General features: G+C 34.5%; 1 protein-coding gene across 8 annotated transcripts in view; it reads left to right on the forward strand.

The window, feature by feature from the left end:
- Positions 1-14,795, forward strand: part of LOC5564334 (putative epidermal cell surface receptor) — a 188,609-nt gene that overhangs the window by 107,732 nt on the left and 66,082 nt on the right. For all 8 annotated transcript variants that reach the window (XM_021855809.1, XM_021855810.1, XM_021855811.1 and 5 more), the window contains exon 2: positions 123-857. In XM_021855809.1, the coding sequence (XP_021711501.1) occupies positions 761-857 (97 nt within the window). In that variant the 5' untranslated portion in view covers positions 123-760. The remainder of the gene's footprint in view (positions 1-122; positions 858-14,795) is intronic.

Consider the following 14,795-nt stretch of genomic DNA (forward strand, 5'->3'; position numbering starts at 1 on the left):
TCTTTTTAGACTATTTCTAGACTAATATCTGAACATGGCGACAAAACAAGCACAAGTGTTCATTATGTACAAAAAATTTCCTAATCGGATGCCATTTTTTTCGTTTTTTTTTTTAATTACAGCCAAGATCGGATACAGATGCTCATCATCCGTCAGGCGGGATAAACCGTGAATAATCAAAGAGGGAATTATTACCGTCATCGTGTGGTTGATCATCAATTCGATAACGAAACACGAGGTGGTTTTGTGGGGCAAGAAAGGTGTCAAACCAATCGAAGAAATTAAAAGTAAAGGTGCGCGTTTGTGTCTCGAAGATCGGGTTCAAAAATGTGATCGATTTCATCTGGGTGGAGCCATAAGAAGAAAATGTTTTATGACCGATCGTCGTCATCGTCGTTGCATAAGAAGCACAATCCTCATCATCATCATCATCATCAACATCAAAGTTGATCGTAGTGCTGAAGAAAAAAAAAGTAGAGCCAGTCAGGGGGTTACTTTCGCTGGCAGTCAGTGGCGCGTGTTGTTTGATTGAGGCGCGGTTGTGCAATTAGTGTGATACTGGAATCGTAGAGATGATTTGCTAGTGATATTTTGAGTTCATTTTTTTGCTCTGGAAATTACTTCTTACGAACTGTGCCGGAAGAAGAAAACGCCGACCGACCGACCGCGGGTAGCACCCGTATTGTGTTATTGCTGCACCAGAGTGCTAAATTAAGGTGGTATCGGAATAGCTTCGGAAAAGTGAAAAGTGCGGAGGAAAATGGGAAAATCAAACCACCGACTGATACGGCTGATTTGGCTGATTGGATTACAGTGCTTGGTGGTTGCAGTTTGTGCGGCGCAGAGCAGTTTAGAAGGTAAGACATTAAATGTAATAGGATAAAGACCTACTTGGGCACCACCATGGTTCATTTTGGTATCAAAGATTTTTTTCCAGCCTAATTGTCTGAAACTAAATTCTAGAGCAAATTGTTTATAAATATGAATTCAATAACCTAAAATAAGCCAGAATGTATCAAATGTGCCAAGAAGAAAAGAGTCCAACTTTATTTTCAAAATCTTCAACAGTATTATTCCAAATATTGTATTCATTGCTTATATTGTGTTAGGCAACACGATCATGATAGTAAATCATCGAATTGTTTAGTGGAATATCTATAATTAAAGGTATTCGACTCTAGTACACCACACTGAAGTCGACTTTACAGTTGAAGTTGAAATACACATATCTGTCAAAGGATACAAACTCTATTGATACTAAATTCGGTTTCCATTTACTAACACTATTATCGTAATTTGGTAAAACTAAATTTCGCTGTTATTAACTTTTTCTTAACATTTATTTGTCATAGCAGATCAATTTATTTACAGTTAAATGCACTTGCTTATAATATAAAAAACAATACTCTTTAATAAACTCAATTTAACATCACCAATATTTAAAGAGTACATATCGTGGCGATAGAAGATTACAAATATATTTGTGTGAAATTATTGATAATATTATTGGATATAGGGTGAGTCCTGTCAGTAAAATATATGACCACAGAAAAAAAATATGCAAAAAAGAATTTTAATATTTTTTCATAATTAATGTTTGACTATTCCCTCGTTAATCTAATAGATTGTGGTAACATGCTACTGCTTTCTGGAACAATTGTTGTGGCTTTTCATTAAAATACTTATCCGTGGAAAACGTGCCTACCTACCAGCTAAAACCCATAGGATCAACTATGTGACTGAAAATTGAGGTAAATGAAGAAGAATTCAATCTATATTTTGTCAAAACAAACGTTATAGGTCTACTTACGCCACTAAATTCATAATTCAGAAAATTTTTTTTTTTTTGCTGTTTCCCATTTATGATAAATATTATCATTTGTGTATCGTACAAAAATAAATTTGAAAATATAAATATGAATTTTGACATTACATTTTAATGAGGAATTCTAGTATGAAATCGGCCAATCATGAGAGGTGGCTCCCAATACCGGACACAATCTGGAAATGGCTGTTTTTCTGTAAACTTGTACATCATCGCATGTTTTTACTCCAGGAATAGTATTTCATATCCAATTAAATGCATCTGCAATATTCACTAGAACAATTTCAGATTTATTTAGTTTGCAAGATGTCCATCAAAAACCTCTTTCATATATGATGCAAAATACCACATTTTACTATTTTGCACTGAATGTTCATTCTTTTTATTTTTATTGCATGTTTGATACCATCATCGACGGAATCAATAAAAAATGAATGTGTTTTGAGACACTGGTGCAAAAATTACAAATATATCATATAACAAACCAAGCTGTCCGAAACTGGGTTACGGGAGGTGTTTGACCAGAATTATATCCAAAAATCCACACTTCGTTTGAATATGGTACAAAATACATTCATATTTTCAAAATATGATTATATTCGATCATGCTGGCGAGTACTGGGGGATCTCCCCTACAATATAAATTAAAATTCATAGATGCATATTTTGATTATTATCTTTACTGACAGGAAACACTAATCACCCTATAATTCAACTGATCTCTTCCAGACACAACGGTCAGGATAAATAAAGTTTGGCCAATTTTCATTGTTTCAGAAGCTACTATTCACATATTAAGTAACTTGTTTTAAACCGATTTAAAGAAATTATTAGAAATGCAATAAAATTTAATTGTGAGCACATAATTTGTTTGTATTTGATCGAGTCTTTTCAAAATGTGTATGGAGAGTGAATAAATAAAGTTTCAAATGGTCTAATATGAAAAATATTGTCAAAATATAAGTAAAATATTGAACTATTCAAATAGCTCTAACTTGGAAATTTGCAAATCGTGGCGACACGATGCAACAAGAGTTGCTTTCATGGTAAAAATTCTTCATTTTTTCATGTTTAACATTGGTGGTCTAATGGCAACCGCTTCTGCTTCATAAGCAGAAGGTCATGGGTTCAATCCCAGGCCCGTCTCTTTCCTTGTACTTTATAGTTGTATCTATCACTTGCTTCTGTCGTTTACTCTCTCACTCTCGAAACTACCCGTTTATAGCAAACGCTAGAACTCGAGACGGAGAAAAAACCGTTTCCCTGCGCTTCCCTTCTTTTATGAAATTTTTGGTATTTTTCATTATGCCTTATATTGTGGTACCGTAAATTAGAGTGAAATTGATCACCGTGTTTCACGATTTTATTTCTTCCCAATGGAACACAAATATCAATGTAACCTGAAATGAACGTTGTTTATCGTAAATATTGTCGAATTGTGTGTTGTGAAGTTTTTGGCGTGAATAAATGTTTATTTCTATGAAAATTATGTAAAATTTTGGTAGTGCCATTTACACTGATTTTATTAAATTTGCTGTAGATGCGACACCGCCGATCAACGTACTGTCTTATTAATACACGATGACAGAATATCCGAAAAAATCGTTTAAATTGTTTCAAAATTGATAAAATACCACCAGAACTGCATAAACTTTTCTCACTTGTACCAATAGTTGCGGTAAAGAGTTCCTATAGTTGAGGATCCCATAAGAAAACAACGGATACCGCAACTATAGGAACACAAATAAAAAATTTACCTCAACCAAAGGAACAGTGTATCAAAAGTGGAGGTATTATTTTTAACGTTACTGCGATGAAATCAGTTTTCTCATTAAGTAAATGATCGTTACTTCCCATTACAACAATAAAATACACATTTATTGCGCTACTTGAATTTTAAAGGGTTGAATAAATTTAAACCGTGCTTAGTACCTCGACTATTGGTACATTTACCCTACGGTACAGTATTGACAAATATCCTTGAACTTCTAGTTTTAAGCAAGGATTTGAACATGGTATAAACCTGAAAGTATGTGAAGTTGCTTACAATATATCCCCAAACCAGATTTCATCACCAAAACTCGAACCAATTTTCTCATTCCGTTGAAATAATTGAATTTCTGTTCGATATCAGGAAATTTATTAGAAAATTGCATACATTTAGGCGCTTTCCTCGTAATTCTTGAAACATAACATTTCATTATTTCTATAAATATTGTATTGTTAGGAATTTAGCAAGCGTATTCGGATTCGGGGAGCTCATATTCATTATGTAGATTTGTTCAGAAAACCAACAATAATCTCATTGACAAGTGATCTATTGGACCTGGAATGGGATCCCCCGTGTTTTAATTTTAGAGATATTTCTTAGCACTGACATGACATTTCTTAGGAAATTTCGGTAGATGAGCCAATGAGGCTCTCCTTCGTACTTGTTTTCCTGCTTTCGGTTGTTTGGCATTTTCAACATTTTAGAAAACAGACATAAAAAAAACCGTGAAAAATGATCAATTTCACCCGAAATTACGGTAAAATTGATCAGCGGGGTAACGTTCATCGGAACGACCCTTTTCGTAATAAAATCATATTAAGGTACACCGGGGCAAGATGAAACGGGTGGGGCAAGATGAAATGCAAAGTTTTGAAAATATTGCCAATAAATTTTAGCAGAATTTTCTTCCCTAAAAGTTTATTTCATCTTTTAACTTATTCTTTCTGGAATTGAAGTTCTGGTCACTACTAAATTTCACTACGATACCTGGTCATCTCAACTTAATCCCAGCCGTTTCAACTTGCCTCGATGTACCTTAACATTCTTCGTTGAATTATTTTCAGGTTTTTTCAAAACATGAGTTTTGTTCATACGTAAATTTTTCCACTTATCGAAACAGTGATTCCCATGATTACGGATGACATTAGTGAACAAAAATATTTGGCGGGCCAAGGATACGAAGCAGTTGAAATCGACGATCCGGAAGATGGACGTCAGTGCCATCCAGCGCTCTTGTGAGAGCATCGCGACTAAGTTGCGTCGTACGGCTGATCAGGGTCCCTTCTCTAATATTCAATGACTTTTTTTTTTTTAGAAATAAACATTATGTTTTTTACAGAAAAAAATATTTATTTCGCTGAAACTATTTTTTTACTGTGTGAGCGAAAAAAATCTCATTTATATTGAACACTAGACTGATGCAAATTTGTCAATTACAGTCGCCTCTCCACATCTCGATATTGAAGGGACTATCGAGATAGGGAGAGATCGAGACAGAGAACAAATTTTTGATGAATACTAGATAGAAAACACTCCGTTGCCAAGAAAGTAAAAAACAAAGAGACGTCATTTTGCGCTCCTAATTTGTTTTGAATCCCAAAATGTTGGTCTAGTAACCTTCGATATTGGTCATATCGACATACGGAGAGAAAATTGAGAACGAAAAATCAACAGAAACACATCGAGATATGGAGATATCGAGATAAGGAGAATATCGAGATATGGAGAGTAAAAATGTATGCAGACTTATGAAATCATCGACATAGGGGGAGATATCGAGATGTAGAACATCGAGAAGTGGAGAGTCGACTGTATGATAAAAATTGAATTACTCTCTCATTAGATGCAAAATTACCTTACCTCCGTTTCACTTTGACCAGATTTGATGAATGCTGTGAACTGCGAGAGATATGTAACAAATTTACTTTGGATGATCAATAAAATCGATAAAAGTGATCGAGAAAATGATCAGCGCGCTAAGGAATGCGAGGAAATGAAAAACATTTCAAGAGATTTGTCAGATTTTTCGACATCGAATGATTCTTCTACTTATCCATCAATAGAAATTAATAAATATTACTTAATTCGATGCATTTGATTATGATTTTTACCATTTTCCATATTTGGATGGGTGGTCAGAAATTGCAACAATTTCTGTGCAGACAGAGCGGACCAAGTGTTGAAAAGCACTAAACTGATTGATTATTGCATTTTTTTGAGTCAATTTCAGAGTCCGATAGAAGTTTATGGTAGTTTGTTTATGGTGTATGTATGAAACGTACTAGAATCCGCTTATTAGACCAATATATTTTGGTCGGTATTCAAGATTTTCACTTGGTCCACTCTGACTGAACTCATATTTGAATATTTCTGATCTTCAATGCAATGACCCTGCAATATCTAAATGTTCAAGCTATCGTAATGCCACTGATTTCGGTATTGACGATATGGATTATTGAAGAATTTTCGATACTGGTGTCGAAGGGTCTTGATAATCTGCTTATCATAGAGATATGCACCCAGTTTGACCATTGAAGCATTAAATGATTATTATTTTCCTAGAAATTGTTCAGTCAGAGTGAACCAACTCACTGAACGGTGATGTTTAGTTTTGTCAGAGTGGACCAAGTACACATAGTCCATCAAAAAATCGTTCTATCAGGGTTCTGGATTATGTTTTTTTTTTATGATTATCACTTCACATTATATTGTTTGAAAGTAACACAAAGATGTGTAGAAATATTGTACCAAAATTTAAACGAGTTCAAAAATTACAGAGCGTTAGACTTGAAACCCATTTTTCTCAAAATATGAAAAATGTCACTTGGTCCACTCTGACTTAACGCCGACCAGTTGGTGAAGCATGCTGCATGCAAACCCACTTTATGATGATGAATAGTAAATTATTCTGACGTCCAATCGAAATGTGGTCTTCGACAAAGTTGTAGCTGAACGGATTTTATGATGAAGAGATAAGGGGCTGAAAACAAAAGGTTTGCGTTTTCCATTGTAATCTTCATATAAACTTCAAATCGCGTGTGCACAGTCAAATTTCTTCCGAATCATTTCAAACTCTAGGAGGATGCTACTTACCATAATAAAAATCGTTTAAGTATAGGGGAGCTAAAATTTCAAAATTTGCGTCACTCTATTGATCACCCGTCACAAGCGTGATCAATGTTATCCCGAATCAGCTATATAAAAATATCACCTTGAACATTTTGTAAACATGCGTAAAACTTTTGACTATATACTGTATTTTAAGATTTCTTGCTTGATATCATGTTGTTCTGGCAGTAATAACATATACCACTCCCCTATTGTGTATTAACATCAAAATTTCACTCTGACAATAATCTGAGTAACCCCAGTTCGACCAAATTTTCTATCGAATATCCATTCAACCAAATGTATTAAATGCTACAGATATGAACTGTGAGTTTTCTTTGCCAATTTATCATTCTTGCATTTTTTTTTTTTTTGTTGACGTGTGAAAGCACAAAAATTTCCAAGGAAGTGGAAAAAATCTCCAATCTTCGACCGATGGGATTCGAACCTGCAAGCTGTTGTGTTCTACATGCATAAGAACGAATACATTACATGTGATTCTTTATACAAAGCTGTATATGTATGTGATCGATAGGCAGAGCCGAAGGGCTAAACTAAACCGGAAATAAATTATATCAGACAGTCTGATCTGAAACGAAATTGGGACACTTCGCGTTTATCAATCTCTCCTGAGTGACTTATCCCCTATCTTAGCTATATATAGTTAAATCTATTCTATAGAAAAGTATTAGGTAAAATACACAAAACAAGCCTCAGCTTGGTTCTGCTGAAGAGCTGCGCGTATATCGCTAAGACTATTTGGGCCCCCAAAACAAGGTGTGCAAATAATTTGTGTTTGTCTAAACATTGTGCACAATCCAAGAATAATTTTTAATAACCGTTCACTGACATACATGCCAAACTCCTCTATTTGTTTCTTTGAATTGCATGGATTAAAAAAACAGCGCAGTTATAGGAAGAAATTGGAAAACTCCTGCTTGATATCAGACAAACGAAACCTACAACGTTTAATAACCTGCTTCGGTTTAGGGTTCACTCTGGTTTGACCAGGGAGGGTACACGACTGTCAAATTCAAATAAATCCCGCCTCGCTATAATCTATCTCGCGGGCCGATCCAAACAGCATAGGTCAAAAGCACGGGCCTCATCAGACAGCAAACGCTACGGATGTTAGGCCGCGTTGCGAGCCATACTAACACACTCGCAAAACATGAACGGTAGGCTTACCTCGTTGCGTATACTTCCCTGGATTGGACACTATTTCAGTTTTTCATGTCCTGACGAAGGAAAATGTTGATCTTGATAGTGTTTGGATTACTCGATATTCTTATGGTGAAAAGGTTACGATTACTTCGTTCCTCTGGTGTAAACAACTCAATTTTGGAAAAAGTAAGAGGTTGTTTCCAAGATACAACCGCCAAGTTGACGTTGGATAACGTTAGCTTCTTCTATTTCCTGGCTTGATACCGTCACGAACTTATGAAAGGTTTCTACGGATAAAATTCCAATCATTTTTTTTTTTACTATTTGTTGCATGTCATTCTGATCTATTATGGACATTGTGTGTTATTATTTGGTTGGTTCGGTTAACACTTCAACACCGATAGAATCGGTCGATTGAAGAAGACGCATGAGCGGTAACCCTTGCTTCCCAAACAAATAGTTCGGTCGAACGTTAGGTCCACGCATGATCCACTAAGATTACATAGTTGCTTTATTGGTTTCCTAAGCCAGTTTGAGGTTGAGGTACTTCTCCATGAAGTCCGCGAGCTCCATGTTCTCCTCTTTACTCAAATCGATGTTAAAGTTGCTAGTCACGATGATTGGCATTATGTCTTTTTTAAACTCGAAGAAGTTCCGCAGAGCCAAATCTGCGATTCTAGAGCTCGGCCGTCATGGTCCTGCAGACGGCGTCCTGCGAGTGGCCTAACTGATCGGTTTGTTTGAGGATACCAACCTGTCAGCATCATGCCGAAGGACATCCATCTGACTCGTCGTATCCGTGGAGAACGCGCTTAAAATAAATTGCAGCATTTCAAACAAAACGGCCCTTTTCAGGGTCACAACAATGCATTCGACGTAAAAGAGTTACAACCAGAGACACTTCATCTATTACTATGAATTGATTAATTAATTTATTTATTTATCAATCATAATTTTGCTTGATTAGTTTTCAACGGAGTTCAATGACAAACAAAGTTTAGGTTCCCGTCGCTCGGGTCGGACTGCGGTAGCATTTTTGCTTCTATGTGTGCATTTACTTGTAGGTAGCGACGACGACAACGGCACTATTCATAGTAAGTGATGTTTGTAAGCATGCTTAAAATATATCCCTGAGCCCGATTTCATCTTCCAAACTCGTACCGTACTATATAATGTAAAATTTCAAAATCTTGTACGGTGTAGTGTTGACAAACATCAATAAACTTGTAGTTCTAGACAAGGATTTGGACATGGTATAATCCTGAAAGTTTGTGAGGATACTTAAGATCAAAACTCGTACCAATTCGTTGATTTGGTCGAAATAATTGAATTTCTGTTATACATCAGGAAATTCCTTAGGAAATTGCATACATTTAGGCGTTTTCTGCGTTATTCTTGAAATTTAAACATTCATTATATCTATAAATATTGTTTTGTTAAGAATTTGGCAAGCATATTCGGATCCAGGGAGCTCAAATTTATTATGTAAAGTTGTTTTGAAAACTAACAATAATGGCCTTGCTAAGTGCTCAATATCTCCCCGAAATGAGATCTCCCGATTTTTTATTTTAGACATAGTATTTAGCACTAAAATTACATTTGTTAGAAAATCTCGGTACTTGAGTCAATGAGGCTCACCTTCATACTTGTTTTCCTGCATTCAGTTACTTGGCATTGTCAACATTATAGAAATCAGACAAGAAAAACCGTGAAAAGTGATCAATTTCACCCGAAATTACGGTACCGTAAAACGGGGTAACTTTGATAGTTTTTTCGAAGAAAACTTGAATATTTATGCATGCTGTTTCAAAGAATTACAATTTATATTTTTAAAACAAGTACTGACATCCTAGCTATCAATTGCTCTTGATACATTGCCAAAAGATTTATTCTGAATGGATATATAATTTTTCATACAATCGAAAGTCGGTTTTCTGTTTTGGGGTAACTTTGATAATGGTGTATAAATCGAACAAGATTGAATGAATTACGGAACATTTATAGGGCGTTGCATACCTCTAGGCGTTTAACGCTATATGGAAATTTCTGACTTAGATTACAAAAATGGTCCCAGTTTGTAAAAATGGTTTTCGCTAAGAGATTTGAGACCGAATTAATGTTCTACTATAACTAGGCTGTCATGGGTAGGTGACGAACTCATTATGACTTTATTAAATAGTGGTCGTAGAACAGATTGTTTGTGAGCGTTGTAAAAATGCTAAAATCTTGTAAATGCTTAATCTTTGAATAAAACATCTCAAATGCACTTGATTCCAACGAAAATAGCTTTGGCATGAAGTGTCATACTAATACTCTTTACTTTTGCAGTCGTTTTTCTTAACTGATTGACAGAAACTTCGTTATTTCGTTTAATATGTTGGTGGTCTTGCACTATCAAAGTTACCCGCATTATCAAAGTTACCCCGTTTTACGGTACCAGTGATTTCCTTAGGAAATTGCCTAAATTTAAGCGTTTTCATCGCAATTCTTGAAATTATTTATTTATTATTTCTTCAAATATTGCATTATTAAGAATTTAGCAAGCATTTTCGGATTCAGGGAGCTCATATTCATTATGTAGAGTCGTTTCAAAATAGAACAATAATCGCATTGACAAGTGATCAATTTTACCCCGAAATGCGATTCCCCGATTTTCCATTTAAAGGATGATTTTTAGCACTAAACACTAAATATTTGGCACATGAGCCAAAGAGGCTGATCGTCGTACTTGTTTTCCTGCATTCAGTTGTTTGACATTTTCAACATTATTGAAAAGAGACAAGAAAAACCATGAAAAATGATCAATTTCACCCGAAATTAGGGTACAAAGACGTCAAAACCTTATAACAGTAAGAAAAATGTGCTTTTCTATGGAAAATAAGACATGCCTCGATATTTACCCATTTTTCAATAGTTTAGTCATGGAAATCAATAGTTTTCATTATTGGAATAGATTCGTAGAAACATTTCCAATCGATTGGTGCAAAAATCTATGCGGGCATTAATAAGTTATTAACAGTCAAAATCTAACCACTTTTCGTGACGCGAGCGATTTTTCGTTTTCCGAAATTGTACCCCAGTATGTTGCCGTAAGACGTTATCCAACGTCAAAAATGGCGCTTGGTGCGGTTTAGCAGAACTCTTACCATATCATCTGACAAGCACAATGATACTTTATGTTTACAAATGGTCGGCGTTAAGATAAAGTGGACCAAGTACAAAATTTGCGGAAAACGGATTATTCTGTAAACGGATGGAAAATTACATTAACTCAATTTCACTTTGATTAGATTCGATGAATGTTGGAAACTGACAAATTTACTTTGGATGATCAATAAAAATCGATAAAAGTATGCAGTCAGAGTGGACCAAGTGGTTTTTACTATAACAGCGAAAATTATCTGCGCGCTGAGGAATGCGAGAAAATGATATACATTCCAAGTAGTTTGTTAGATTTTTCGAAATCTAATCACTCACCAATCAATGGGAATTGGCAAAATTTAAAAATCCAATGCATTTGATTTTGATCATTGAATTTTTAACAAATTGGTATGGCCTGTGTGGAATATTTTAGAACCCGCTTATTAGACCAGTATGTTTTGGCCAGTACTCAATATTTTCGCTTGGTCTGGTCTTCAATGCACTGACCCAACCAAATTTTAGTTTTAGGCTATCGTAGTGCCACTGATTCTATAATTGAAAATATGAATTCTTGAAGAAAGATGAAAAAAATTGCTATCTTTTTATCTTAAAGATATGAACCCTGTTTGACCATGAAAACATTAAAAGATTGTTATTTTCCAAGAAATTGTTCAGTCAAATTGAACCAAAGGACTGAACGGTGTCCAGTCAGTGTGGACCAGGTACAATTAATCCATGTTTTTTCCATGATTAACACTTCATATTATATTGTTTGAAAGTAACACAAAGATGTGTGGAAATATAGAATCAAATTTTTAACACGTTGAAATTGCAAAATGTTAAACTTTCAGCCCGTTTTTCTCCTAATATGAAAAATTCCACTTGGTTCACTCTGACTTAGCGTCGATCGTATATAAATCGAAGACCAAAACGGTCGTAACTATGAAAGCGCAGCAAGATCATGCTGAGGGTCGGGGGTTCGAATCCCTCCATTAGAGCATCATCTCTCGACTTTCAAGTGAATACAGTATCTTTAATCCATGCAAAAATGGTTATTTGCCAGAAAAAATGTCACATTTAAGGTGAAGATAAATCAAAGCTACTACTCAAATTTTATTAAAATCTAAAAAGATGAAGGGACTGCATGCGACACTAAAATATCATTAAAAGTGGGATCTAAAACAACAATACTTCAAACAAATTAGTCAATACTTTGTAAAACCAACAACACAGTCATATTTTGGCAATATATTTTCTGGTGTGTGAATGAATTTGATCAAATAATTTCGACATTGTAAAAAACTTTACCAGAAAGTTTGTAAATGAGTAGTTACCTCGCTAAACGAAACACATAAGAGATCAACCTTAAAATACGTAACGTTTTAAGAAGAAAACGTACAATGGTATGTTATATCGCACTTAATATTAACTGAAAATTCCTCACTAAAAGCGCAAAGATGAATAAAACAAGTTCAAAATATATCATTTACAAGTTATCAATTGGAAAGCAGCACGTAAACTTTCAATAATTGACGAAATAGTTAATATGTTCTGTAATTATTGTTATTCATGGCAGTAGATCACTTAATGAGATGTAATTGTTTTCCGAAACTACTGAATTTGGTAGAAATAACAAATAAAGTTCAATAAAAAAAAAGAAGAACCGTTCTCACGATGCATTTGACATTTGGCATTAAGTCAGAGTAGATCAAGCACAAAAGTTGGAAAAATTGTAATTTTCTTCCATTAGATTCAAAATTACCTTAGGGTGCCGGTGCCATTAGTGGACTACCTAAGCTATAAAAAATCATAACAAAATAACGAAAAGCCTTAGCAGAGATCTTTTGGCGTCAACAAAAAGATTTTAACCTCTACTATATGAAAAAAATATAAAAAGAGTGATAAAACTAAATTTTTAACATAAAATCGCTTGTGCCACTATTGGTATACGTGTTCCAGTAGTTGCGCTAGTGCTCCAGAAGTAGACGTTCGGGAATTATTCAAGGAATTTTAAACAAAATGGCAAATTTTTACAAAGGTTTAACATTTTTCCCTCGGAACAGCAATTAATATCTTTCGAATGAAGCATAAAGATCATCTCTGGGACTTTTTTCCATTTTTATACATCACTTTTAAAAACTGCTTCCATCCATTGATCCACTACTGGAACACGACGGCAACTATTGGTGCAAGGGAGCAATTTTTTTGCGTAAACTTAATTTTTTATATGACTTTTTGATGAAATAAAAAGCTGAAATTTGGCAATTCGACTAAACGCGATCTATGCACCAAAAATAGCACATGTCGTTTTTATCGAAAAATGTACGTTCTGTTCCGTAGTCCAATCTACTGGTACATTACAACCATTGGCACCGGCACCCTACCTCCATTCCACTTTGATCAGATTTGATGAATTATGTAAACTGCGATAGGTATGGAGAAAATTTACTTTGGATGATCAATAAAAATCGATAAAAGTATGCTGTCAGAGTGGACCAAGTACTTATTACCATTTGCCAGATTTTTTGACAGGGAATGATTCTTCTTCTCATCCATCAATAGAAATTCATAAATAGTGCTTAATTCGATGCGTTAGATTTTGAATGTCGGCCATTTACCATATTTGGATGGGTGGTCATAAATTGCAACAATTTATATGCAGACAGAGTGGACCAAGTATCAAAAAGCCATTAACTGATTGATTATTGTATTTTTTGAATCGATTTCAGAGTCCGATAGAAGGTTTCGGTAGTTCTATGGTGTCTGTATGGAATGTCCTAGAATCCACTTATTGGACCTGTTTATTTTTACAGGTGTTCAAGATTTTCATTTGGTCCATTCTGACTGAACACATATTAGAATATTTCTGGCCCTGACCCTACAAAACTATAATTTTCGAGCTATGCTAATGCCACTGATTTCTGAATTGAAGATATGGATTTTTGAAGAATTTACTATTCTGATGTCGAAGGATGTTGGTAATCTGTTAATCTTAGATATATGCACCCAGTTTCAACCATGCAAGAATTGAATGATTGTTATTTGCCTGGAAATTGTTCACTCAGAGTGAACCAGTTCACTGAACGGTGGTCTTTAGTTCAGTAAGAGTGAACCAAGTGCACATAGTTCACTAAAAAATCGTTTTATTAGTGGTTTGGATTATGTTTTTTTTTCATGAAAGTAACAAAAAGATGTGTAGAAATATTTAATCAAAATTTGAACGAGTTCAAAAATTACAAAGTGTTAAATTTTAATCCTATTTTTCTCTTGATATGTTTCATATCACTTAGTCCACTCTAACTTAACGCCGACCATTTCATCTCTTTCTTTGTTCAATTTAGAATTAGTATTTCAAAAATTGAAACAGAAAAAAATATATAGAAAAAGTAGATATTTTCTTTCTAACAATTACGAAATTTGAACTTAATCATTTTTGATGAAAAAAATAATTTAAATTTTTAAGTGCTACTCTCTAGGAAAATGTTTGAAACGTGTACGTGTACACTTATCCCGAGTATGAACATATTTTTGGGAAAGTTAGTGAAACGTAACATAATTCATCATGTAAGTTGAAAATGGCTCAGAATTGACAACTGTTACATGGAGCGCATAATAATACAAATAATAACATTTTGTGTACTAAATACATTTCGTATTATTGTATCTTCAACTTTCTAGAAGAATACCCTTTTGAAAAACATTTTCTAAATGAGCTTTGACGGAAGGTTCCACTTACCCCAGATTCTTACTTGCCTCGGGGTACCTTACACTAGCAGATCATAGTAA

The sequence above is a fragment of the Aedes aegypti genome, chromosome 3, assembly GCF_002204515.2.
Source record: "Aedes aegypti strain LVP_AGWG chromosome 3, AaegL5.0 Primary Assembly, whole genome shotgun sequence".
NCBI classification, from domain to species: Eukaryota; Metazoa; Arthropoda; class Insecta; order Diptera; family Culicidae; genus Aedes; species Aedes aegypti.